At 35.6% G+C, this 27,855-nt stretch overlaps 2 protein-coding genes across 2 annotated transcripts in view; one reads left to right on the top strand and one right to left on the bottom strand.

The window, feature by feature from the left end:
- LOC112044984 (protein kinase C, brain isozyme) overlaps positions 1-21,977 on the top strand; it is a 206,314-nt gene extending 184,337 nt beyond the window's left edge. Inside the window, exons 4-13 of the mRNA XM_052885254.1 lie at positions 1,095-1,206; positions 5,032-5,160; positions 5,644-5,840; positions 6,164-6,484; positions 7,001-7,174; positions 7,960-8,051; positions 8,464-8,830; positions 9,649-9,813; positions 10,068-10,228; positions 11,087-21,977. Coding sequence (XP_052741214.1) covers positions 1,095-1,206; positions 5,032-5,160; positions 5,644-5,840; positions 6,164-6,484; positions 7,001-7,174; positions 7,960-8,051; positions 8,464-8,830; positions 9,649-9,813; positions 10,068-10,220 — 1,710 coding nt within the window. The 3' untranslated portion in view covers positions 10,221-10,228; positions 11,087-21,977. The remainder of the gene's footprint in view (positions 1-1,094; positions 1,207-5,031; positions 5,161-5,643; positions 5,841-6,163; positions 6,485-7,000; positions 7,175-7,959; positions 8,052-8,463; positions 8,831-9,648; positions 9,814-10,067; positions 10,229-11,086) is intronic.
- LOC112044985 (tetratricopeptide repeat protein 36) lies at positions 21,498-26,506 on the bottom strand. The gene is made up of 4 exons (XM_024081007.2): positions 26,287-26,506; positions 25,169-25,348; positions 23,731-23,906; positions 21,498-22,657 (listed from the first exon to the last, which is right to left on the bottom strand). Exons 1-4 carry the CDS (start codon positions 26,405-26,407, stop codon positions 22,574-22,576), a joined length of 561 nt encoding a protein of 186 aa, XP_023936775.1. The 5' UTR covers positions 26,408-26,506; the 3' UTR covers positions 21,498-22,573.
- Between the last annotated feature and the right edge of the window lie 1,349 nt (positions 26,507-27,855).

The following is a 27,855-nucleotide window of genomic DNA, read 5'->3' as shown; positions in this document are numbered from 1 at the left end:
ACAGGAATACAAGAGTTAAAATGAAAATGTGATGTAGCACGCCGTTATCAAAAAAGTTAAAAAACATTAATTTGTGTCGTAAAACAAACCTGACATTTGGCTACCTACAAAAAACTGCTCCGTCCTCATTTCCCTAAAACGGCTGTTCTAAAACCGTTCCCTTGTTAGCGGCCATGATTAATAACTTCCACCGCGACAATTTGGCGCACAAATCTATACTATTTAACAAAATCGTAATTTTCAACTCGTCCGTGTTTATATAATCCAAGGACACTCAGGAAAATTTATTTTTGGCATTCATTTTAACTACGAATATATTTCGTGAATAGCAAAAATATTTCGAATTTAAATTTATATATATATATATATATATATAAATATACAATACACACAATAGATTTTATAAATAAAATTTCAAAAACCAATTTCCTACATCTACATTTCAATGACTCTTTTGAATATTTAATGTGAAAAATATATGTAAACGCTCAACTGTTAAAGCCCGAGTAAACCTATGTACGTTAACTGTTTTGAATTAAACTATTAACTTTCAATGATTGACTGTTTTATAGCAGCAGGGTTATAAGATTAAATTGTTTATTTGAACCTTATGATACGAAAAGTCTATTGAACATTTTCCTAATATACATAGATGAAATTTATTGAAAAAGCTGTTCTTTACAGGAAATTCTTTGTTTTGATGACATTCCTAATATTCCATCGCGCAAACTACATATACAGGATGCTCGGGAGTATTTCCCTTAACTACAAGGTTGACAAGTCCACTTATAGGAGCCGAACTGCTTAACTAATATTTTTTTAATTAAAAAATATAAACTTTTTATTTATTCATACAAAGTAATTCAAATAATACTGACTATCCATGTAACACACGCTTTTACCTATTGTTGCATTTTTTAATTTTCGATAAAGAGTATAACTCCAGAGTTACGGGAAATAATCCCGAGCACCCTCTATATACTCGTTATACTGGCATTTACAGTGTCTTCTATTACCACAAAATCCTTTTTACTAATTAGTTCTTAGTTTTAAGTACCCTTAGTTTATCTTAATATCACTATCTCCTAAAACAGGATACCCGTACCCGGCACAACTTCAAAAACTACACATACTCCTCGCCGACCTTCTGCGACCACTGCGGTTCCCTCCTCTACGGACTTATCCACCAGGGCCTCAAGTGTCAAGGTACAACGCACTACGAGCTTCGGGCAACGCTTCAAATTCTTATGCTTATTAACCTCTTTATTACGTTTCTTTACAGCTTGGTGATTGTGTTATATGGTTTTCTGCTAATGTATTCAATCTTAGTTTTAAGCTTATTAACATCTTTATTACATTTCTTTACAGCTTGGTGATTGTTTTCTATGGTTTTCTGCTAATGTAATTTATCTTAGTTTTTTTGGAAGGTTTGGACATCGCTTCTAATTCTAACGCCTAATGCTTATTGTATTCATTATTAACTCTCTTTTCAGCTTGGTTTTTAACGATCATTATCTGTGGTTTTCATGCTAATGTGTGTTTTCATAAACTTAGTGTTTTTCTTATTTATTCATCAGCACAACTTGTGGAACGTCAGACGATTTGTAAAACAGCTACATTTTGAAGTTTGGCACCGTGTATTTAACGGAGCTTATTGTCTACACTTTAGTTTCCGTAAAAACATACAAACTCCTGTGAAATGAGTTTTCTACTCGGTTTCATTTTAAATCATCAATCAGAAAACTTTTTTTTGAATTGCTTTGCAATAAGTTTCGCTGTACTGTACCCAAGCTTACGCGATGAGTTCGAAACATTCTTTTTTAATCATTCCCTTTGAAAGTAAGTTACGTATCCGCAAATTGGGCTGATGAGTTCGCTTTTGCCTCATTCTGTTTTTGTGTTACGTTAACATTTGGCAGATGAAACCTCGGATTAACGAACGTCTCTATTTATAGTTACTTAATTTGATCTAATAATGTGATGGTTTATCCCAAAGGCCGCATACGCTCCCCACAAGTGGAACAAATGGACGTTTATCACTCCCACATTTTGCGACCATTGTGGTGCGATGCTCCATGGTCTGGCCCAACAGGGATATAAGTGCGGAGGTACCAAACGTAGACCATCAGGCCTGACCTGGTCTGCGAGGAAGTTTAGCTCCTCGAGTAACCCCGTAGAGGAAACTGGATTGCTGTCACGGGAATTGCCAAGTGCCACAGTACTGTGTTGTAGGTAGATGTCTGCATAAACCCTAGATTTACTATGGCATTCGAATCTCATTGTAAACGAAAACTATTGAATGCAATCAAGGAGTAACCAACTTTATATTGCCAACTCTAAGAAGAATATGCTTGATTTGAATGTCACGGCGAATAAGAATTCCAGTCACTACAATCAATAGGCATGCTCGATCACGGTGCATGATCGAAGAAAAATGTTAAGAAGTCATGATACGAAATAAAGAAGTTTATTAGGCAATGCATGTAAAGCCGGATTCAGTCATACGTGTAGGTATACCTAATTGTAGGTACATTTTACTTTATCTATCCCGAACGTATACGTTGAAAAGTTTCAATTATAAGATTACAAATTCCCTTTAGCATTGGATGAGTAAATTGGAAAAATTGGCTCAAATTAAAAAAAGGGAAGCCAATTTAGAAATGGATTTAGAAAGCGCTCTACTTTACCTGCACGGAAATGAATTAATGGGCATCGAGCCGTATCTGACTTTATCCTTTTTTGATATCGATAGGTATAATCGTTTTACTGGAGATATCGTTTTACTGGGACGTATCCGTAGCTGTTTCTACGTTAATCTATACTAATATAATAAAGCTGAAGAGTTTGTTTGTTTGTTTGATTGAACGAGCTAATCTCACGAACTACTGGTCCGATTTGAAAAAATCTTTCTGTGTTAGATAGCCCATTTACCAAGGAAGGCTATAGGCTATATATTATCCCCATATTCCTACGGGAACGGGAACCACGCGGGTAAAACCGCGCGGCGTCAGCTAGTTCACAATAAGGCTAGTTTCACACGTAGCGTAATCTAATATGAAACGTATGATTTAGGATCTATGCGTTTAATATTATAAATCCGCTGATATATTGATTAATTCCAAACTTTCAGAGGACCAAGTCAACCGAATTTAACATTAGCCTGACGAGAAATAAAACACTTGAATTAGGGTCGTCACGACTATTTTTTGCTGCTTGTGCTTATGTGCTAATTGATGATATTGATTCCTTTTTTCTGCATGAGGGAGGTATTTATGTTATTTTTCTGGTCAGGCATTTATTGCAACTTCATTGAGTGCAATACGGTATTTAGTTAAAGAGCAATCATTAAATATTAAACGAGTTCGCTGGCTTTGACTTTTTGAAAACGTTCGGATTAGCAAAGAGCACATCAGTCTCCAAGAGTAGGTAGTCGTCTTCGCTAAATTTTTTTAAAGCATTTAAGGCTGTCTGCACATTGGCTACTATCGCTTGGTTGCATGATCTATTAAGCGATTGTAAAAAATCGATACTCATTTGATTTTTAGTGCATATATATTTTTATTAGTAAGTTTTAATTGTTTTTTGACACTTCTGCATACACTTGTAAACTTTATAACAATTACTAGCTTTTAAAACTTGATATTTAGTCACTAATACTATAGGTACATAATATTGCATATGTGAACATCTTTCACTTTAAAGATTTTTTTTTTGTCCGGTGTAATAAATAGAACTAGAAGTTCTAATTGAATAGAACTAGAAGTTTAGTTGTAGTCTAGAACTATATAATTTAAAAACTCAAGTACAAAAGATCGAAAAGGATGCATACGCTACAGCGGGCCCCCGGCCCACCGCCCAACCGAAATAATAATAATTATTATTATTACAATTACAAAATAGTCGTCATTACTTGTGTAATCTATGTCGTTTAAATTCCTAACAAAGCGAAAAATCGCAAACGCGACTGTGCGGTATTTGCGCGACAGTAGCCAATGAGTGGCCAGCCTTATTAAAACAAATTACTTTTAGTTTAGTGAGCTCTTTCATTCTCTTGCTTGTTTGTTGTCTTTTAGTTTGCGATGCTTGATCACTCTCCTACCTACTTGTTCGCTTGCAATTTTCTTGAAACTGTTTCTGTGCATGTATTGCTATTTGTTAATCATTTTTTGTTTGTCTTTATTTCTCAAACATTTAACAAGATGTTTGTGATTTTAACAAGTAAAAGTTTTAATTGGTGTGCAAGTTGTCTGATGAAGTTTGCCGGCTTTTGTCTTTTGTTTTTGTTATTTAACTTTTATAGTTCGTTAACTTAATGTTGCTCTTTTGAATGCAATTTAAAATTAGATTTCTTTACAAATATGCAGTGAGTTTATTTTCATGCATGTACCTTTTATAATATTATTATCATTGCCGTTTATTTAAATATACATGAAAAAACAAAACAATATTTTTTAATTGGATAATTATTATAAAGGAGATATCCAAAATTGTATGGATCCCAGGATCAGTCATTGTACCTTGGCGGTAATAAAAGAAAATATATTTCTTTAACTATTTTTAATTATATACAAATCTACGAATTTACTTTAATTCTTTCTTAATAATATTCATTCTCTCCCAAGAAATGCAACACTAATATGGGTAATAATGGCGGATTGATGACGTTTTCAATGCAGTAGTCGATTTGACGTTTGCTGTCAATTGTCATGTCATAGTTGCTATAAGGTCGCCTTCTTGATTTAACTCAAAAGCTTCGGTTTTAATTTTATTTATTTCTTTTTATTTAGTTTTATTTATTCAATTACTTAAATTTTAATTAAATCCTTGTATTTCTTAAATTTTAATGATACGGGGTACAAGAGTGGACATGAAATGGACCATCTCCTTTTTTCCTTATAGTAATTGATTGAAAAATATTGTATTGATCAGCATTACTTTACTTGCAGCATTAATTTTAATATAAATCAATTATTCATTGTTCATAATGAACTTCACCGTCGTGGCGCCTGCTTACATTCAACACTGTTATAGCATGCGACATGAACGTGCACAAACGCTGCGAGGAGTCGGTGCCCAACCTGTGCGGTTGCGACCACACCGAGCGACGCGGACGCATCCAGCTACGCGTCTCTTGCCACGGGAACAAGTTGACCGTTGAAGGTGAAACATTATTTTAATCCTAACATCTCAGTAAGAATATTATTTAAACGGGTACATACTACGATAAAACGACGAGTTATAAAGAGACCAGTTGCATGGATCGTGGTCACGACGGGACTGAAGTTGCGAGATGCGAAGTTGACATCAGCTGTTAGGGGCAGAATCGATCTCGTCGTTTTATCGTGGTATGTACCCGTTTAAATAATATTCATAATGAACAACCACGAAGTAAGTTTAAAATCATTAGATTATCGCAGTAAGAACTTTTTTTTAGTCCTAAGATCCCATAGACGACCTTCACCGAACTGGTTATCGAATGAAAAGTATGCTAAATCAAACTAGTGAATCGTATCGTATTTGTCAGTCTAGATGTATACCACGACATATCGAAACAAAAGAAAACCATGTGTCGACTAATAGCAGGGGATTTCTCTTCCCAAGATATGAATTTGACTGATTGTAGAAACTAATTTAACATTTCAGTGAAGCAAGGCCGCAACCTGATCCCCATGGATCCCAACGGGCTCTCGGACCCCTACGTGAAGCTGAAGCTCATCCCGGACTCGGACAACGTAAAGAAAAAAACCAAGACTATCAAGAGTTGCCTCAATCCTGAATGGAATGAGACGCTGACCTTCGAACTGAAGCCGGAGGATAAAGATAGAAGACTTCTTATCGAGGTACAATTTATATATCCCAGCAACGATTTTCTACTATTAAATAGGTATATTACGAGCCTACAAACGCTGCGACCACGGCCAACGAAATATAATAGCTTTTCCTTTTCTTTTCTATTTTTTACAAATCTCGCAGGAACCATAAATTTTTCGGGAAACAAAAATAGCGTGGGATCTGCACCATGGTCCTATTTATCACTATTTCAAAATTCATCTAAATTGATTCAGCGATTTAAGTGTAACACAGACAGACAGACTTGCTTTCGTATTTGTAAGTAAGCATAGATGTGCATGCGCAATAATTAATGCCTACGTCCACTCAACAGATCTGGGATTGGGATCGGACCTCCCGTAACGATTTTATGGGATCCCTCTCGTTCGGCATCTCCGAGGTGATGAAGGCACCTGCGGACGGCTGGTTCAAACTCCTCACGCAAGAGGAAGGAGACTTCTACAACGTGCCAGTGCCCGAGGAGGGTGCAGACTTGGCTCAGCTCAAGAACCAGATGAAAGCGACCAGCCTGGGCGCGCGCCGACCACCGCCGCCGCCCGACAGGGAGGTGCCCCACAATATGGCAGCCGCAGATGTCATCCGAGCGACCGATTTCAACTTCGTCATGGTGCTGGGCAAAGGATCTTTCGGGAAGGTACGATGTAAGACTCGATAATCTCAAAAATCATTTCTATATTCATAAATTAGTAGGTATTCGTATATTTGAAAGGGGAACAAAATCATATCTAAATAATGTTCGTTTGTTTACGCTTGAATTTTGTTTTGTTTTTATCACTAATGCTTGCTCAGCTATTGAACCACTTTTGACAGAATTTAATATTTTAATATTTGTTCCCAAAGTTAACAAAGTTCAGGAAATGGAATTGAATATTGTACTCGTAGAGTCAAAATCTCTCGAAGATGTAAAAATGAGTGTTGAGAGTACATAGTACGTATATTGCCAGTTCTGTGTAACATTCTTGTACATATATTTTGTCAGGTTTTCGGGGACAAAACAATGAATTTTCTATGAATTGAATTGAACATCATAAACTTAGCAATATTCAAAGGAATACACTAATTTCAACAAAAGATCGTTTAATTGGTCAAAGGTTGCTTAGAACAGTGTCTAGTATGCGATAAAAATACATATGTTTATTTTACTTCAAAGGTAATGCTGGCAGAACGTCGCGGTACGGACGAGTTGTACGCAATCAAGATCCTGAAGAAGGACATCATCATACAAGACGACGACGTGGAGTGCACCATGGTGGAGAAGCGAGTGCTGGCGCTCAGCTCCAAGCCGCCCTTCCTTGTGCAACTGCACTCTTGCTTCCAGACTATGGTAAGAGCATGAGAAACGGCAGACTAAAAGCTAAACTAAACCGCGGTAAACATAAACAGTTCTTCACACCCCACCTCACCCTTTAGAGTCTCATTTTAGAACTTGTAAGAAGTAACTACTGCAATCACCTTTGGGATGGCTCTACAAAATATCAGCTTAATGCATTAGCAGAGCAAATCGCAATCGATTAAACTTTGCAGCATGTCGCTTATCTGACGTTTTTTTCCAATACACTTTGAAGAGTGTGCTCAAGAACTTCACCCTTCTTGTTCTGTCTTCCTCTTCCTTCCTTGTGGTTGCTAACACCGAACAGAAAGCACTTCACTTAACAACAGTGGCCCACCTGCTGTTAAGTGGAAAACTACAACAAAGCGACACTTCTTAGGGCATGCAAAAAAAATACACTGTAACCTTGATAAGTTAATGCTAATGGTTAAGGATAGCTTAAGGCATACAAAGGGCTGAAGGTATGGAAGCCTCACGCGCCTATAGCCATACCATTAAAACCAGTAAAATAAATAAACTAGGATATGCGGCAGCCATGGATATACGAATGGAAGAAGGGAAAGTCTTTCCTCCAGTCAAATAAAAATCTTTAAGTAAGATAATCTAAATATGTTTCTATGGGGTCACATGAATCGATTGAAACGACATATTTTGCTGTTGTATATTTTTTTTTTATATTGTAATAGAATAAAGAACTCTCATCAGTTTAATTAAATTTCCGGCCACGGCAGAGCTTGTTAAGACCCTTTATTTAACAAATATTTAATTTCTAATTCCAGGATCGGCTGTACTTCGTGATGGAATACGTCAATGGCGGAGATCTGATGTTCCAAATCCAGCAGTGCGGCAAATTCAAGGAACCTGTCGCTGTGTATGTAATTTCATATTTTCCAGCCATCACTTTGATCTCTATGATCAAAGTACAATACATCTTTGGCTAGTTTTGTCTGTGACTTGAGAGGAAGACCTCAACAATTTTAATTGTAAAAAAGGATTTTTCAAAATTAAGAACAAGCAACACTTAGATCACTCTAAAATATTCAAGGTTTGTTTCCCCAACACGGAAATTTTTATCCAAATTTATGCAATGAGATTCTCTTGAATCTTTCTATATTTGGTTTATTAATGGGATTCCTAAACAATAGCATAGCACCATTTATTTGCAAACCCACACGAGATATGAATGACTTATGATTTATTATTATCAGCTTTATGACTTTAACTAAATAATGGTCTGTTGCCTGTATTGTATGTATAATGTCACACGTTTTTTCTCATTTCAGTTTCTACGCTTCCGAGATAGCAATCGGCTTATTCTTCCTACATTCCCGCGGTATCATCTATCGTGACTTGAAACTTGATAACGTGCTTTTAGACCAAGATGGGCATATCAAGATCGCTGATTTTGGGATGTGCAAAGAGGGTATTACTGGTGATAAAACCACTAAGACTTTCTGTGGTACGCCGGACTACATCGCCCCGGAAATCATCTTGTACCAGCCGTATGGGAAGTCGGTGGACTGGTGGGCGTATGGAGTGTTGCTGTACGAAATGCTTGTGGGACAACCGCCATTTGATGGTGAAGACGAAGAGGAACTGTTTGCTGCGATCACAGACAATAGTGTTTCGTACCCGAAAACTCTTAGCAAGGTAAAACCCTTTAGACATTTTCACTTAACATCAGGTGTGCTCTATAAAGTCGTGAACCATAATTATGAGCAATACAATATTTTTAACACGCTTTTATTATTAGCTTCACTTGTAACTGACCATGTATGTAAGAATATTAATTTGACCCACTTCCCAGTCTTCGTTTAGGATGAAATTTTGCACACGCTCTGTGTTCTGATGACAATACATGGCTAGCTAAGAAACGTCATTAAGAAATCCAATATGGTGGCCTCCCCCAAGATAGTGGACTGAAATATAATGACTGTTTGAAATGCACCCCCATGACATGTGTATCAAATGAAAGGGTTTGAGCGTGTTTTTTTAGTTTTTTAAACTATTTTATTTATTATATTTTATATTATTTAGTCGTCAACATTATCAGCCAATAGACGTCAACTGCTGAATGGCCTCTATTAATGACTTCCAAACAACACGGTTTGAGCAGACTGCATCAATGCCTCTAACACTTAATATCTTTCGATCTACTACCACTTCTGAAGGTTTATTGCGTAAATTTATCGTTTGACAGCAAATTTATTCCATTATAATTGTCAATCTGACAGTTTTCCCAGGGGTTTTACATTTGTTTGGCGTGTGAACACGTACATTAAATGAAGCTGTCAAACGGATCCTATCAAATTACGCAATTATCCACTAGCTTTGCGACTTCTCTTCTGCGGATCTCCATGTGATATTCCGAAAGACGCTCTGAGCCTTCCTATACGAGGCCCAAATTTAACGACCATGATCCGGGAGTCATCACTAGTAGTCTTAGGCAGTTTTTACGAATGTAACAGGAAGCCAAAGACGCGTGCAAGTCGTTCCTCACCAAGAACCCTCAGAAGCGCCTCGGCTGCGGACTGCGCGGGGAGGAGGACGTTCGCACGCACGTGTTCTTCCGCCGCATCGACTGGGCGCGCGTTGAGGCGAGGGATGTGCAGCCGCCGTTCAAACCTAAAATCGTGAGTTATTTGCGAAACATTATGATAAACTAACTGATGTTGTATGCGAATGTAAGATTGTTTCTTACTCGTTCACGCCTAAATAACTAAATCGATTTTTAAAAATTCTTTCACTCATGGAAAGTCGTCAGGTAACACTGACCACTGAGCAACCTCAGAAGGTGTTGACGAGACAATAGGAGGAGGCAAATAAATAATGAGGAACTGTTGTGAATGTATTTTCTATAATCTTCAAATGTCCTTTTCTCTTCCAGAAACATCGCAAAGACGTGTCCAACTTCGACAAGCAGTTCACTCAAGAGAAGACAGAACTGACGCCCACCGACAAGTTGTTCATGATGAATCTCGACCAGACAGAGTTTATGGGCTTCTCCTTCCTCAACCCGGAGTATGTGCAACACGTGTGAACTGGCAGGTGACTATTTCCTTTGTCTTCTTAGTTCTTACGCCTCCATCATCATTATGGTGGTGTAGTTATAGAAACTAAGGATTGCAAAAAAAAAACTTTCGTCGACTGTGCTTCATTTCAAAAAACTCAATACCTTTATTAAATTTTTGGCCACATATCCAGAAATAGTTCTATTGAGCGTTTGGTGGTAAAGAACCAGGTTGAAAAGAACAGATTCAGAGGGAGATGCCCACGTTGGTCCGATTTAGTCAAGGCAGCAACATAATCACCCATGGCAATTATGACTGTGGAGTCTTCTTATTATGCAGCTAATCGCCAAAAGTGGGGAACCATTGTACTTCTTCATTTCTTCACTTCATTGGAAGAAGATGTGTACGAAGATACTGTGGGCACTGTGTGAGAGAATGAATGAAAGAAGATTATAACTATAAAACTTTCACCCTATAAAATCAGATTTATAAGGAGAGGGTGTATGGAAATGTTGGAAGAGGAAAGCCAAGGCGAACGTTCCTTGACCAAATCCAGGATATTCTAAATATGTGAAATGCCTCCTTAAAGTACCCTAAACTATGAACTTGTATGAAAGGATGAGAATGGAATAAACAATTCCCTTGTTTAATCCATTCTCATCCTTTCATACAAGTTCATAGTTAGTTCATAAGCAAGGGTTGTAGCAAATGGAAGGGATGGGGATGTGGTATCGTACCTACGCTTACAGGAATAAAGTTTGATAATATGTACGAACATGTATGTATGTTTTGTGCGTGTGATCTTAAAGTAGATTCTATATGGATCTTCTATAAAATCTAAAATTTTAGTCGAGTATTTACGAAAATTATTAAAGAATTTGTGTTTTCATTCCAGATGTACTTGTCTGCATCACTTGAAGCTAACTCAGCGCTGTCGTAATGGTGGCCTCTGAAACTCATCTGTCGACTGTCTGTCTCTGTCACTCTTACGGCAACGTCGTATCGCTGTCTCGCTCATCGTCTTACATCGTTTCAGACATTTCAAATTCTTGACTTGTTTCTCGAAGAGTGCAGGAGTTTGTTTATTCCATGGGATTTGGGAGGATTGTTTGCTCATATCCATGTAATTGTATGTAGTTATTAATTTAACCAGAGTATAATTCGAGTATTATTTTCTATCCATCCAGTGCGACATGACTATGTTGTGTAGTCTAATTTGAGAATGCAATAAAGAGTTAATCTCAACGAATTTTCCAAAGCAATAATTGGATGTAAAGTTAACGTTGTTATTAAACGTATCTATGTGTTAATCTTTATCTCGTATCTATTTATGAATAATTAATAATTTATTAATAAGTGGCAAGCCATATGTTTTCATATCAGTTCAGTCTTTGACACTTTCACAGTAAAATTATATTCAAGAAACTTCCATTATCAAAAAAGCATCTTCCAATTTCTTATAACTTTTATACCCGTTATATTTTTTAGGTTTTTTGTAGACAATCTTTAATGTTGTTAACTAATAGTGATCTTGGGGCCACTTGGTAAAATAGTGAATGTCGTAGTATGCAGTACTTTAACACATCTAAATACATAATCTTAGAAAACTGTTCAAGCAATTTTCCTCCTTACAGCTTCGTGTTTAAGATCTTTATTAGCTTGTAGGATTATGTGTTTATTTTGTGATATTTGGATATAATTTTTCATTCACATATCAGTGTTATTTGTAATTAGAGTAATAAATTGTGTGTCGTGTCGTGAGGATGGCGCTAATTTTTAAGTGTATTGAGAATCCATTTTGAGCTTTACTGTTAGCGTGATACGGATCATTATCCAATCTCACTGTATCTAATTCGAATATTAATAATATTTTGTTTTTTGTGTTAGTAAAATCTGAGACATAATAATTATTGTCTATGGTGAGTAAGATATTTTTGAAAAGTTATTAATATATTTTTCTTTAACTCAATTTATAGAATCTCTTAAGTGATAAATCAGTATCTTGGTTAATAAATTATTTTATGACATATGACATTAGAGTTTTGACATTTTAAGCTTTGAACTCGTGAATACGGCTGTTTCATGGCTGTCATTAAGTTTTCATTGTCTATGATTATTATTTAAGTATGTGTTGTGTTCATGCATTTAATATAATCTGTTGGCCGTGGTTACGTAGTGAATCAGATAATTTAATGTTTGTTGGAATGTGATGTGTATGTGTGAGTTTGTTGTATTGTTGTATATGCGTGATTGTGTTTGTGTGTGTCTCTCTGTGTAAATATTACGGTGTTATTTAGACGATGTACGTTTAGTTTCGTTTTACTAGCTTAAACCAAACGGGTTTATGATTATCTTTTTATTTTATTTTTTATTTGATTTTGATTTCTTTTAATTTTAAATGTAGACCTATGTCGTCTAGTAACATCGCAAACTCAGCAATCAGCTGTTAAATAATCATGTACTAAATATAAATAGCCTTACTAACTTTATTAAAAAAATAACTAAATTAACTAAAAATACATTTAAAATTTACTAAAAATTGTGTACTCTTGCTAGATAATAAATGTGAATTTAAAAGAAATGAAGCTGACGATTCTAAATTGAATGTAATAAAATGACATTTTTGGTGTGTTTTAGTTTTTAAGTATTCTTATTATGTTTTTTTAAATCACCATTTTAATATATAAAATATATTCATGGTTTTATTACGCTCTAGTAAAGTGTAAAATAGCCGTGATAGGCCAGTAGAAATGACCGGCCTTCGATTCGGAGGCCGTAGGTTCGAATCCGGTCCGGGGCATGCACCTCTAACTTTTCAGTTACGTACATTTTCAGAAACTAAATATCACTTGTCTCAAAAGTTGAAAGAAGAACATCGTAAGGAAACCTACATACCTGAGATTTTTTTAATTCTCTATGTGTGTGAAGTCTGCCAATCCGCATTGGTCAGCGTGGTGGACTACTAGCCTAACCCCTCTCATTCTGAGAGGATACTCGTGCTCAACAGTGAGCCGATCATGGATTGTCAATGATGAAAGTATAAAATGTATATGGCTCACATGGTAAGTGGTAAACCACAGTCTATAATAGAGCAATATCACAGGGCACACAGTATAAAAAAGATGCCATATGCACATATATGTGTTTTTGACGGCCTCCGTGGCGCAGTGGATTTACAAGACGGAGGTCCTGGGTTCGATCCCCGGCTGGGTCGATTGAGGTTTTCTCTCAATTGGCCGTGGCTATAGTTACCACCCTACGTCGTATAGAAAATGAAAGGGATGTGAATTTTCATCCTCCTCCTAACAAGTTAGCCCGCCTCCATCTTAGACTGCATCATCACTTAACATCAAGTGAGATTGTAGTCAAGGGCTAACTTGTAAAGAATTAAAAAAAATAAAGCTCAATTGCTTGTGATAGCAATCTAAATTAATATGGTGGTACTTCCCAGAACTTAGCTCCTCAAACAGAAGCATATGTAGATAAATCCGTAACGCATTGATTATTCTATCTTATCCAGTATTATTCTTAAAATGGTGGTTTAAAAACGAGGCCGTCATCTTAGCCGATTTTCTGTATTATGGTAAAGTAGAATCATTTTACAAGTAACATAATATGTGACTTGTAAAATGGCTTAGTATAGATTTAAAATAATTAATTTTCAGTAGTAGGTAGAATTAGTGATACTGGATCACCTGTTTATTAGTGATCCAAAATCACAATTTACTTGATTGTATACAAAATGTAATTTCAATGATTGAATATACATTTAAGCAAGCATAACTAAACCGTATATTGAAATTATAACTAGCGGATGACCATTCGTTTGCGTGGTATTCTTAATTGACTCGAGAGAAAAAGGAAAATTGCCACTAAACTTAAACCTTTAACTTAATGCCAGAGATTTTAAACACAAATATTTAACAAAATAAAAATAAAACAAAGGAACAAGTTAGTTCTTAATTTGACTATCGTACGTTTTACTGGTGACAATCTATTTACGGTAACCTAACAATCTGTCATTTATTGACATTTTGGAAACTATATGGCCGGTATGGCCTGACCTAAATCTGACCAGAAAACTTGCTTTCAGTATAAGTACTAAACAGGTGGCTTATAATAGTACTTGTGGCGCCCCCAACCGAGCTGGCAAATGTCAACTAGCAAACATCAAAGATTGTGAATTACACTAACTTTTACCTACGTATGCTAGTTGACATTTGCTAAAAGAAATTCTATGCAACAAATGTCATCCATTTTGTCAATTGATTTGATGTTTATTTTAATAGATATATATAATGAAGACCAGAATAGTTTTAGTAGCCAGCTGGTTTTCTTAATTTCTGACTAAGCTGTTATCGTTTTAGGATTTTTAATTAATTAGTACTGTATAATTATATATATTATACAGTACTAATTAATTAAATCTATCCATATTATATATGCAATCCACATCGCACTTTTCTGTGTCGGCTCATAAACGAAAAATCGAAATACAAAATCTGAAATACAACCATTCAATACTGGTGTTTAAATGTCTATTTAATAACATTGAAATGTATTTTTATTCAGTATTCACTGTAGTGTTGGGTGATTATGGATCATTTTTATCACAACTGATCCAGATCGACCATTTCTATCAACTATCATTTATTAGGTTTAATTATTATTAGATAGGTTTAGGTGTGCTGATTCATTTTCTAGCAACCAAACTAGCAATTAAAATAATTGAAAAAAGATTTCTCATAATTTCGTTTACAATTTATTTATTTCTGTATAGATGCATTCGAATTATAACTTCACAATAGGATAGTTGACTCATATCAAATTTAATATAAATTATACTAACTTCTTAAAATACATGAAATAATGAACGTTTTCTTTACTTTAAATATTTTTTTATTACCTCTAAGTATTGTGTGTGTGTCCAATAAACTAATTTTCTTTTTTTTTTATAAATTTAATATATTTTTATACGATCTAATAGAACAATAGCAAACAATTTGAGATCATTTTTAAAAGAGTTTCAACTAGCCTATTAAAAATAAATATATAAAAAAAAATAATAAAATGTACAAACGCCCTGAATACGTCTATTGGGACTCCATGAAAATTGCATATTGCGTTTTTTTTTCACGCAATCTGTAGATACACAGCAAGAAATTATAACCTTATGTTACAAATGGGACGCAAGTTTGTTTGAAAATATTTCATATTTGAACGTAAGGAAAATGTATCAGCACAATACGACAGCTGGAAAGGGAGACAAGTAGAGCGCCCAGCAGCGCTTCCCGCTACGCGCCGGTCGCACTCTGAATACACAATGTCTACTACAATGTGTATCTATACCAGCTGCCAACGCTGATTCTAGGTCTTTTTTTTTCTCTTGTTCCTTTGTTTATCGGACATTAGTCTCTGGGCCATCCGATCAAATGACTTTTCAGTAAGTCGTTTCGGGCTCTGCACATCCACTGATGTAGCGTCCCTCCAGGAATGAATATATATTACTATACTACGTTGGCCAATCGTGTCCGTTTCAGGCGGAATTTGCAGTCCTTGTAGATCTAGACGCCCAAAAAAACGTCCTTTACGATGCTGACGATGACATAACGAACGACAATGCTTCCCAGGCAACACAAACACAATCTACACAGATACAGTCAGATATCGGGGACCTCGTCTTTAAGGCGAAGACAAGGTCTCCTATATCTGACATCACCCAGACGTGGGCTTCACGATCTCGGAGGCACCCGGACTGATACACTCAGGCCAAAACACCCTTCCCGAACGGCCCTATAAGCCGAGGTCCAAGTCTCAGGAGACGCCCTTAGAGAGTCGTTTCGCCTATTTGAGAACACCCAAAAGAACAGATGAAAAGTTGCTGTTTACATAATCACAGAAGACATTGTGTATTCAAAATGTGCACGCATTGTTCCACCACCCTTAGTAATATAACACTTTTAATTATAATAATGAATACCTATACCTACCTACCTATATAACACTTAAGGCCTATGAACACATTTTTTAAACGCGCCGTTGACGTGCGTTTTAGAAACGTGCGTCGACGGCGCGCTTTTAACCTACAGAGCAGTTTGTTGTCGTTTGTATCGGTACACACGCGCGTTAGCATCGCGTTTGTATCGACGTACAAACTGTACGTCGCTGTATCGATTTAAACGCGTGTTTGAATTTATACAGGTGTGCAAAGATCGCTACAAACGGGCATCGACGGCGCGTTTAAAAAACGTGGTGTGCACAGGCCCTTATGTGTACATATTTGCTTCGACGAACAGGTTAGATCGTTGTATATTTTAATGTTTCGAGTTTATATTATGATAATTTTTCATAGCAAAATGCAGACGCATAATCAGATAAGTCTTGTAAGTAGCACCGGCAACCGTTGAATTAAAATAGTAACATAACAAATGCTTGGCGGCCGAAATAAGCAAGACAATTGAAGATTTAGTAGTGTCACAAATATATTGTAAATAGTAAATTAAAAATTCATTTATTTCAAGTAGGCTTAGTTTACAAATACTTTCGAAACGTCTGGTCTATGCGTTTGTAGTGATTCTACCATCGGCAGACAAGAAGAGCCAGTAAAAAGTTAAATATAATTAAAAGTGTTTTTAAAAAAGAACCTCTACCTACCCAGCTATTATAAATAAGCTTACATAGGCTAGATTTTAAATAATTTGATCACATATTTAAAAAAATCTATCACTACACTAAAGTTTGTTTAGTTCCTATAAGTATTCGATATAATACTCGATTTTATAATCGCTTACATTTATCGTAGATTAAACTGTGGCACCGCACATTAGCTAAAGCTATGCTATGAAAAGCGAATAGTTGCGACCAATAAATCGAGCTTATATACGGGCAATAAGCGACTCAATATAGTAAAAAGCTTGCTTAATATAAAATAATTTTACATAGCTCATCGAAATATTAACTGCCTCTCTAGCACCAAACTAACCTAAAGCAATTATAGGTATACAAGATTTTGATTTGCTTATTTTTTTTTAACTATAGACAGAAATATATACACTGTATTTATGTAAATACCACAATGACAGATGTAAAGACTACATGACACACATGATGTACAGTGATATAAAAATATATAGATATCAAACTGCTAAAAATATTCAGAAATTTGGTGTTAGGGGTGCAATTCATTTAGGTTACTATTATCAGGTGTACACGAGCGATATATCGCGTAGCGTATAGCTAGTGTGCTGTGTCTAAAGCCTTATTCAAAGTAGGTATAAAAATTAATAGTTATTATATTTCTATCTCATTGTAATTGAGATTTGGCGATGGCCACTGTATCTAAACACCAATTCTAATAGCTGCGATTACCGTAAAGGTTATTTAATTATAATTAATGGTAGGAATTCGAGTTTTTTCAACTGGTATCGTGTAGTGTTGCTAGCTTACGCCTTTAAATAACACCCACTTCGCACTGACTTGGTCAGTACATAGGTGATAGTCGAAAGTTTATGAAACTTGTAGCTAATATGTAACCATTAAATATATTAAGATCTCACTTGTATATAGCGTAATCATGAAGATACTAAACTTGTTGTTTATAAGCTTTCATTATAATTGGCATAAAAAAAAACTCTTCCATAGAGTGCGTGGCTTTTTTGTCTATTCCTAAAGGCAAAGGTGAATTTATCGGACAGTTTAATCAGTTATTAAAAAGAAGTTAGAACAGTGTGCGAAAACACATGTCTTGGATGTTATTTCTATAGCATGCTATGAATTACAACATTTTTATATGAAATGGAATTGTATTTTAAGCCAACAATAATTTTCATTTAGGTAAGTTTTCCATATTACCTGATAGTACGCTTCTAAAAGTTTTAATTTAAGTTATTGTCTTTGCTTTTTTATAGTTTATCAAGCTTCTTTTAATATTTTACTACAAACTTTGTTTTGCATTTATTTATTTTTTTGTTGCTTTTTTAATATTTTTATTACAATAAAATATGTAAAAAGCTGACATTTGCCGTCCGCACCTAGACATATATTATGTATATCATTACAAATTGTAGCTCTCTGTGTAACCGCTACCAGCGTTATGCAATTTGTTATATTTTATTTTTTACTAATATAAAACTTTCTGAACGGACGGTATGTTTATTTTTTGTAAAGTGTTGCCTAATTATAATTTATTGAGATTTTAATTTTTACACTAATACTTAAATTGCAATTAAAAACATACTAATACGTTATCGTGTGCTTAGAAATAATACCTACTTTGCTTCTAATCATATTCCAACATCTTTTTAACATAAGCCATGTCCCTAATTTTGTGATAGTTGGCACTGACCTGGCAACTCTGTAATATACAAAACAAAAAAAATAGTGTGGTTAGTGCACAACTGAAGTAAAACTTCTCTCTCTCTCAGTCTCGACGCCATTCGACTCCCCCGATTACACTTTTCGTAACGCATTTACCAGTTTATTCCCCGAGTCAACGTGCGTAGAAGTTTTACTTCAAAAATATAAAATATGTTAAACACAGTCCTATAAAACTAGTGTCTCGAACTAAAACTTCAAATCCGAACTGTAAACTTTATTTGTTCAGAGAAAATTGTTAAGTATGTACTTAGTACAAACTATTATTTTGGTTTTGTATACGACAGAATTATGGCCAAAGTCCCCAAAAATATACATATATTGTGAGTTTCAAACGGTAATATAGTTATAAATGATGCGCCCATTTATTTCTAGGAATGAGGGTAATTAAAGATTGTAAAATGAAAAATAATTTTAATCTTTCGCAACATAGGCCTAAAGCGTCAACCTTTAGTGTAAGCCCGTAGTTGTTACAGGATATTTATAAATACTCTTTGACTATTTTATTACTTGTATTAATATTTCTTACAATAAATTACTTGACGCCATTAATTGTATTCAAAATTGTCCTCGTACTCGTAAGTTTCACAGTTACTTTTAGGATGCCTTGAGATTTTGTCAAATATGATCACAAAGGGTAGTGCTAATTTACGTGTAAAACAAAATAATTATAAATAACGTTTTTAACTGTGACTTCTAAACTCACCCACTGCTTGTTTATCTGTGCGCAAGATAAGACTAAGTGTGACCCAAGTGCCGCTATCTTGTCATCTATCTCAATCTATAGGTGCGTAAAGAGATTATTAAAGCTGGCAACATCGAATGCGCCGCCAGTCGTACGCAAACTTATCTTGCTCGCACGCTACTTGTTTGTAGTGTATATGTCAGTTTAGATTTTTTATATACAGAATACACTTTAGTAGAGATTACGAGGGTGACTGAATTAACAGGATTAAAAATAATGCTTTATAAAAAATGCCGTTAACCTTTTAATCCTGTAACTTTAGTTAATTTTCAATTTAGTATACAATTGTATGGAATGCCTATGAGGGTATTTTACGCAGTTTATGCACGTCGCCTGTGCCAAATTGTAAATATTTTTCCCTAATGTTTAATGAAATTTTCACGGTCATTTTGCATTATTCAAATTTTACTTACCAATTTTTGACATGTTTACCTACTGTTAGAGGATGTCTTATTTTCTCATGTCTATATTATACTGAAAACAAATCCGATGAAAGCTGAGCAACGTTACACAATGTAATCATTATAATAATCAGACTATACGCATGAACGGAAAAATTATACATCTTCGCCATTTATTATAGCGTGCATACTCACCTCTTTAACTGGAAAACCAAGCACAAGTGCTCCTGGTGGTAATGGTTTTTTTTATTAAAAATTATAGTAATTTCTGGCCATTTTACTTTTTCCACATTATGGCAACACCAAGCACGATAGTAATGTGTATTCGTGATAAAACGGTTACCTTCATTTTGGGTTAGTACCTACCCAAAGTTTTTAAGTTAGAACTAGTATCCAAATACTCTTTTTGTGACGGTGGCGTAGAAATATTAAATCTGGTAGAGTGAAAAATATACAGAACTCCCCATAAAGTTATTAATTAAACCGTTTTCAGATTGTTAAGTTTTGTTGGTGACTAAAAAATCAAACCTTTGTTAGGTGTTTTTACGTCATCACTTTACATGATAAAATAATATTCGTTAATATTCAAAATAACTCGTGCCATATATTTTTGTGAGTTCCCAGTCTTGAAACATCAAAACACCAAATGACCACAGTTGTTTTAAGTTGATTATACCGACTATACCTACTATTGGAATTAATCGCCAATATAAATAAGTAGGTCGACCATGACACGATAAAAAAATACATACATGACATAATTAAAAATTATTTATTACTTTGTTAATTTTTTAGTCCTCTAAATATTAATTAACAATGGATTCGTTGCTTAACTTAATTTATTAATATTTATTACATAAATTCTTATTAGTAAAACTTTAGCAAAGGTTTTTACGCATACAGCCTGTCTGTTAAATTAATAATAATCTTTACCTTAGTGTATAACAGATTATTATAATTCTATACTATTACATAATATTATAATGCTTATTGAACTAAATGTACTCACATTAATATAACTATCTCTGTGATATGATCATCCTTTCACCCAGCACGTCGGAAAGTTTCGCGCCATTTAGACTGTTTTGTATTTGTAATCTATGCCCCACAGATGAAATTAGTTGTCAAAATATATAACTTGTGCCAAAAGATTCCTGATACTAAATAAAAAAATATAATTTTGTGTGAGATTCTCTCAAATAAAAGCAAAAGCTGGAATAGGAATAATCTTAAAATATATTTATTCGCATTTTTGGCAGTGTCATAGCAACTTTGGAAAAAAAATTCAGTAAAAAAATAATTAAAAATGTACTTTGTGGTTTTAATTATTTCTTAGGTACGCCATGATAACACCAATTTGTTCTCAACATGCTAAGATAACCAATATTAGAAAACTATCTTAGCACATTCACTATTCGATTTACCAATTGGTATCACTGTAGCAGTAAAAGCAAAGACACGTCAATATTCTTTAGTGCTATGTCGCTGCCAGGAAATAAAATACGATCACGGGATCACGATTAATAATAACCCTCGGTTTTCGTTATTATTTAGTTATCTGTACAGAAGTATAGAGCCAGAAAAAATTGTTAGGTACTGTGTTTTATTCTCTGTATATATTTAAGAAGATACCTACATACGTGATAATTTTATAGAGTTACAGACAACGACATAATAATTATTTTGAACCTACGGATTACACTATTTAAAGAAAGTTAATTTAAAATCTCGCAGAATTTTTAAAGTCTTTAACCTCAAAGTTTTGATTTTTTTTTAAGTTGTACCATAGTGGTTGCCATACGCGAAACTTTTCTGCAATAACCAAAATAACTTCCAGATCTTTATAAACGCACCTTTTTACTTTTATTTTTACCTACCTTCGCGTCGCCTTTCACTAGTTTTAATACATTTAATATTATCAAGTTTTCAATTTTAACTTTGTGAAGGATTGGGCGCGACAACTTTTTTAATCTTGCAGATTTACATTGTGAAAAATTTTCGCGCGCAATCCTTGTTTTGAGATTTTATTGCATATATACCTACTTATAATTATTATTAAATATTAATAGAGTAGTCACGGAATTTCGATTTGTAGTTTACATTTGCCATTTTCGATTTTCGAAATGCGAAGTCGGTCGTTATCATGGATTTCGAATAAAGTGTTGCAAGGTCCGCGGGGACTGTCCGCCGGATTTTAGGATATGTGGTTTTTCTCCAATGTGATCGTGGATTGTACACTCAATAATATAAATTTCTAATCCATTAGATATGTGGCTTTTATTTAAATGACTACAAACCTTTATTTATCACGTATAACTAGTGAGATGAGTTCAGTTGATACTACTTTGCGATATGAAATTTTGAAAGGAGATGCTAGAAGTGGCGACAGGTAAATGGAGTATTCAAGTCTCGAATTATGATATACTTATTGTTATAATGAACAATTGATCTTTTAAAAGTGTCAACTAGCCTATCAGAAGAGCGCCATCTTGTTTCCATTCCCATTCGCCATTCCATTTTTATTTATATCCAAGTAGTCTGAGAGTAAAATTCCTTTTATTTTTAATTTTCATGTTGTAGTTATGTAGATTGAACTGACGTGGTTCCTTACAGCTTAGGTACATTCTCAATCTTATTAAAATAAAAAAAATTAGTACATAATAGCCTTGAGGCGGCATCCATTGATCCGCATCGTGCGTATCATACAAGTGCGTCCACTCATTCGCATTGATCGGTTTTTATCTACCGTAAAATTAAAAATCCGTTTGATGCGATGCGTCCGATACGTACGATGCGGATCAGTGGGCGCCTACCATTACAAGCCGCCTGCTTTGTCGGCGTTACGCAATGTACTGCTTTTGTCCTACAGTTTGATGTCCTTCTCTCCTCTCAGAACTTGGCTGAGCATTTGGTTGCACAACGCAGCGTATGGATTCAGCTCGACGACCTGTAACATTTAAAAATATGACAAACTGTATGAATATTGCCAGAGTAAGAGCTAAAACTAAAAATTATGAATCGTATAGGTATCTATAGATTATTAACAAAAAACTGATTACCATACCTACCTGCAGTGGTACAATTTTGTGATTGTAAAATTAGCGAATACAAGTACAGACATATATGCGTAGTCTTCCCCCAGATGAGAATCCGTGTGGGGGTAAGGTTGAGCCTTCTTGTCCGAGTAAGTTGCGGGGGTATTTTTTCTCCTCTAGAGTTTTTTCAGGGCTGATATATTTTGGCGTACCTACCTATGTCATCAGTCACGATGTCAACTCCACTAACTCACCATTCTGTGAATAAAATCAAGTCAAATCCGGACCTCGAGTGTAGGTCTGGCAGGGATAGGTACTTACGAACCTCGACGCACTGTCTCCGTATTGGATAAGACGCGGAGAAACAACGACCGACAACGCTTACCAGGAAACACAAGGTACACAGCGTTTTCGCCGGCGAAGAATACGTTGCGTCGGGGGCGTCCAGACTGATACACTCAGATCAAAACACCCTTCCAGAACACTCTAGGCCTAGACCTTTTTGACGGCCTCCGTGGCGCAGTGGTATGCGCGGTGGATTTACAAAACGGAGGTCCTGGGTTGGATCCCCGGCTGGGCAGATTAAAATTTTCTTAATTGGTCCAAGTCTGGCTGGTGGGAGGCTTCGGTCGTGGCTAGTTACCACCCTACCGGCAAAGACGTACCGCCAAGCGATTTAGCGGACGTGCGTCCGGTACGATGCCGTGTAGAAACCGAAATGGGTGTGGATTTTCATCCTCTTCCTTACAAGTTATCCCGCTTCCATCTAAGACTACATCATCACTTACCATGAGATTGTAGTTAAGGGCTAACTTGTAAACAATAAAAAAAACAAGATCCAAGTAATAGAGGAGACGCTCTTAGAGGGTCGTTCAGCACATCCTGCCTTTGCGTTCAGGCCACTCAAGCGATGCTTTTACGATGCTGTCGCTGATCTGAAAGAGGGAGCTTTCCCCCTGGTTAAGTTCTTTCTATACATAATTACCTGTTTCTTAGCGAACCCGCTGCCGAGTTTAGCCGCCTCAGCGAAGGCGGCGCGCGCGTCGTCGTCCGCCCCGCGCCTGCGCAAAAGCACCCCGCGCTGGCACAGAGCTAGCGCGCGCGCGCGGCTCGCCTTGCCCTCCGTCAGTTGCAGCACGCGATCCAGATCCTTAATAGCATCTGTAATAGGGATGATGACAGTTTTTTAAATTGTATATAAATTAAGAGTAGGTATGCTAATAGTAAAGCAATTTTGTAAAAGTAACAGGATATCTGCGATCATTACTTTCGGAGCTACAGCTACATACCTATAACTGGCGCTGCCGCGGATCCCTGAAAAACGCCCCATACAAAATGGTACGAATTAATGATGTCGTAGGCAATTAATGATCGTTAGATTTGTATGTGCGTTCAAACAAAATTACCAATATCTTTGTTATTTTTATGTTTATTGTTCATGTATTAAAAAATGTCACATTTAATATAAGGAAGCTAAAACTGTATGAATTTTCATCTATTTACGATAAATGATTTTTAATAGATTTTGAAATTTTATAATCTCATTTATTTTGCAAATATCCAGACAATCTTTGTTTTTTATGTATAAATTAGTTAACATTGACCTTATTTACCCGAATGTATCATAAAAATCAATATATTCAAACCTAGTCATCATCCTCATTAAAAAACGCCAAATTAGGGAAAATACACTCAGTGGCGTTGCGTGCCCTGTATTACACTTAATTGGGGGCCCAATGAAGAAAGATTTCTCACAAAAAAAACAAACGAAATTTTTGGGCGCACGCTTAACTCGGGACAATAAGAAAATGAGAAAAAGTGACCACCACTGACGGGATGCACCAGATTAAGTGAAATCATAGATGATTCATAATATAGTGAGATTGTGAATTACATTTTACTAATTTTTGCTTTGACACGTAGTTTGAAAATATTATCTACTCCAAATTAGCTATAAGCTCAGACCAATTACCATAGGCCCTGCCTCGCTAGACGTTACCCCTCTGTACAATAAAATATATGAAATATTATTTATTGTGCCTACACCAAAAACAAAAACAAAAAAATATAAGCACGAAATTAACAATCCACAATAACACATTTTCGGATGTTACTAGGGTGAGTCACCACGTTAACACAATAGATACAATCGTGTGCGAAATTTTCAATCATTTAATATCTACATAATAATGCACTGGGCAACGTCTAACACTTTGGTTTATAATTGTACCTGAGCAGATGACCGCCATTTTGGTTCAACTTAGTTGCCGGGTACTTAAGTGAACTGCCGTTCTAATAAGTGACGTAGTGATAGGTTGGCATAGAACAGGACCACAGGACTACAGCCCAGAAGACCTTCTGGGTTGAAATACTTAATTTAACAAAAAATACAATGCGATTTCTCAGGTGTTGAACTTGCTCACCATCATCTCGTTTCATGAGTCTATACAACTGTGCTCTATCGTTGTACCCCGCCGGGCGCTCTGGGGCGACCTCCACGCCTCTATCCAACAATGGTAACGCCTCGTCGTACCGGCCCGCTTCGGCCAACTGGACACCTTGGCGACAAAGAGCTTGGCTTTCCAGCTCGCTGTCTGTTTTATCTGGATTTTCAATTAATGACTGTTAAACTGTTGCGATTTTATGAAGCACAACTTTATAATCCTAAAATAAAATTATCTGATACCTAATTTAAACGAAAGTATAAGTTTGTCTGTATGTTTGTTACCTTTTCTTTTCACAGCTAAACCATTGAACCGTTTTTGATGAGCTTTGGTTTAGATATATTTAGAGAGATAAATTATTGGACCTTAGAGCAGAATACGAGTATAGGCTAGGTAGGTACTTAATATTGTACCGACAAAAAGTACCTACATTGTGTACATTAAGTGATTGAAAGTGTGAAATTATGTGAAGTCTTATATAGTTATATTTATGACTTACGGGCATACTCCGACGTTGTATCACGTGAGTTTTAGCCGTGTTCCTTAATAAATGAATATGAATTACATTACCTACTCACGATAATTAAAATCTAAAAATCGTTAAAATGTAGACTGTAATGGGGTTAAAAAGGGGATGTGAACTTTAGGCATCCATCATCATCATTGCATGAAATATATCAGGAGGTGATTAGTGATCAATACTGATGCAAAAAATTGAATCAGTAAAATTTTTGTCTGTTGTCTGTCTGTATGTTCGTTATAGAAACAAAAACTACTCGACGGATTTTAACGAAACTTGGTACAATTATTATTCTTCATACTCTTGGGCAGGTTATAGTATACTTTTCATCACGCTACGATCAATAGAAGCAGAGCAGTGAAGGGAAATGTTGGGAAAACGGGAGAAGTTACTCCATTTTTATAGCAATATTACTGTAAGGGCTGGATTAAATTCTCTTAGCCCAAACCAAGATTTAACGCATGGACTAATCAATGGACCAACGATGGCAGTTAATAAGCAATGCGTATTATTATCCTTTTTTCTTTACTAGAACGTAAAGACCAAAGGATAATAATATATTAGATATGTAGTCTACCTTCATCGTCAGTGGTAAAATTGTCTCCATCATCAGCGACATCTCCAATCGTCGCAGTGGGGTCGAAAATACTCCTCAGAACTGCGCGGTCCCTGTCGCTAAGGTTTTCCAAACCTGCCATAATATCTTCAATGTAAAACCAGACTATTTTATTAGAATCAACTATAGATTAAGTGGACACATTAAGTTCACTCCACTTGTAGCGCGAAACTGGTTGTTTTTATTATAATTTTGTAATGTTTCGCCCGTCTGTTTACTTACAAGTATGCAAATTGGAATGAGATGAATTAATTGGAGGTGCTTATACATTTGTTCGTTTTAGTTATCGCTCTAGCCTCTAAGAGTCTACGACGACTATTCTTCCTGCGAGTTTACTAGGAGGTAAAATATAGCCAATGTTACTCGCTGATAAAGTTGTTTTCCATTGGTGAAAGAATTTTTTAAATCGTTTCAGAAGTTTTGCAGTCTATTCGTAACAAACAAACGAAAAATCAAATCACTCTTTATAATATTTGTACCTACACTTTGTGAGTTCATTCTCCTACGGTAAATTATGAAGTTCAGACCGTGGTGGCTTTGACCGTGGGGTTTTTGGCTGTACTTATCTATCTATACTAATATTATAAAGAGTAAGATTTGATTGTTTGTTTGCATTGAATAGGCTCCGAAACTATTCGGAAACGAAACGAGCAGAATCTCTCTGCTAGTCTAGGTATATAAAAGTTATATTTTATATTTTCTACGAGATCCTGTCCACCATATGAACTTTACTAAATTACTTGTTTCCGTAAAGAGTAGGGAGTTCGAGAGGGGTACCGATCGGTTGGCGGGAACGACTTGCGATATAAGGCGCTCTTCATATGGTCGGTTTCAAAACTCTCGTGGCGTTAGAAACGTCCACATTTCTTGTTATGTAATTCTTTATGGGTTACTTGGGATAAGCGGACAGAGTGACTTGAGTGGAAAAGGGAAGTATTAGTTAACTGTCAAAGACATCTTTTACCCTACATACAACGATCACAAGTTCGTGACTCTACTCAAGGTCATTCTCATCCATTGTAGGGTTTGTATTGGTTACAGTTTGATTTGTTAATTAAGTTGTCCTGACAGATATTGTGCATCATAACCTTTGTTCGACATTGGTTTTCTCATTTTTGTAATCCAATTCCGAGTCTGCTAAAAGTATATTATTTATGAGTAAAATTCTAAAAAAAAAATGGAAAAATATAGCATGTCTGGAATAACTTAGTAAACTTCTATAAATGCCTATTATGTATCTAGGTACCAGCGGCGAAGAGTCCATACAGGCCGATTCCCGCCGGGTTACCTTTTAAAAATCCATGTATGAGTATGTACGTATGGATGTACTCGTATGAGAAACCGGAGTTTGTATCAAGCGCGACGGCTTACTTTCGTCAAAACTCCATCCTTCGCCACTGCTAGGTACGCATAGGTACACGAGCCGACTGGGGAGTCGTACGTCGGCGTCGTTTCGACAATAGTCGAGCATCGTAGCGTTTTGTTCAGACTACCCTCTTCTAAGAGTATAATTATTAGGTACTATAACTA

The sequence above is a fragment of the Bicyclus anynana genome, chromosome 14 (assembly GCF_947172395.1).
Source record: "Bicyclus anynana chromosome 14, ilBicAnyn1.1, whole genome shotgun sequence".
NCBI lineage: Eukaryota > Metazoa > Arthropoda > Insecta > Lepidoptera > Nymphalidae > Bicyclus > Bicyclus anynana.
The sequence above is the reverse complement of the archived record's forward strand: the minus strand, read 5'-3'. Positions and strand labels throughout refer to the sequence as shown.

What these genes read in the sequence shown, in the direction of transcription:
- LOC112044985 (XM_024081007.2), bottom strand. Translation starts at nt 26,407, where the DNA reads ATGGCAGGTTTGGAAAACCTTAGCGACAGGGACCGCGCAGTTCTGAGG. An exon ending in ACTCATGAAACGAGATGATG is followed by an intron (nt 23,907 to 25,168) that starts GTGAGCAAGTTC and finishes TCCCTATTACAG; the next exon opens with ATGCTATTAAGGATCTGGAT. An exon ending in GCGGGTTCGCTAAGAAACAG is followed by an intron (nt 22,658 to 23,730) that starts GTAATTATGTAT and finishes TAAATGTTACAG; the next exon opens with GTCGTCGAGCTGAATCCATA.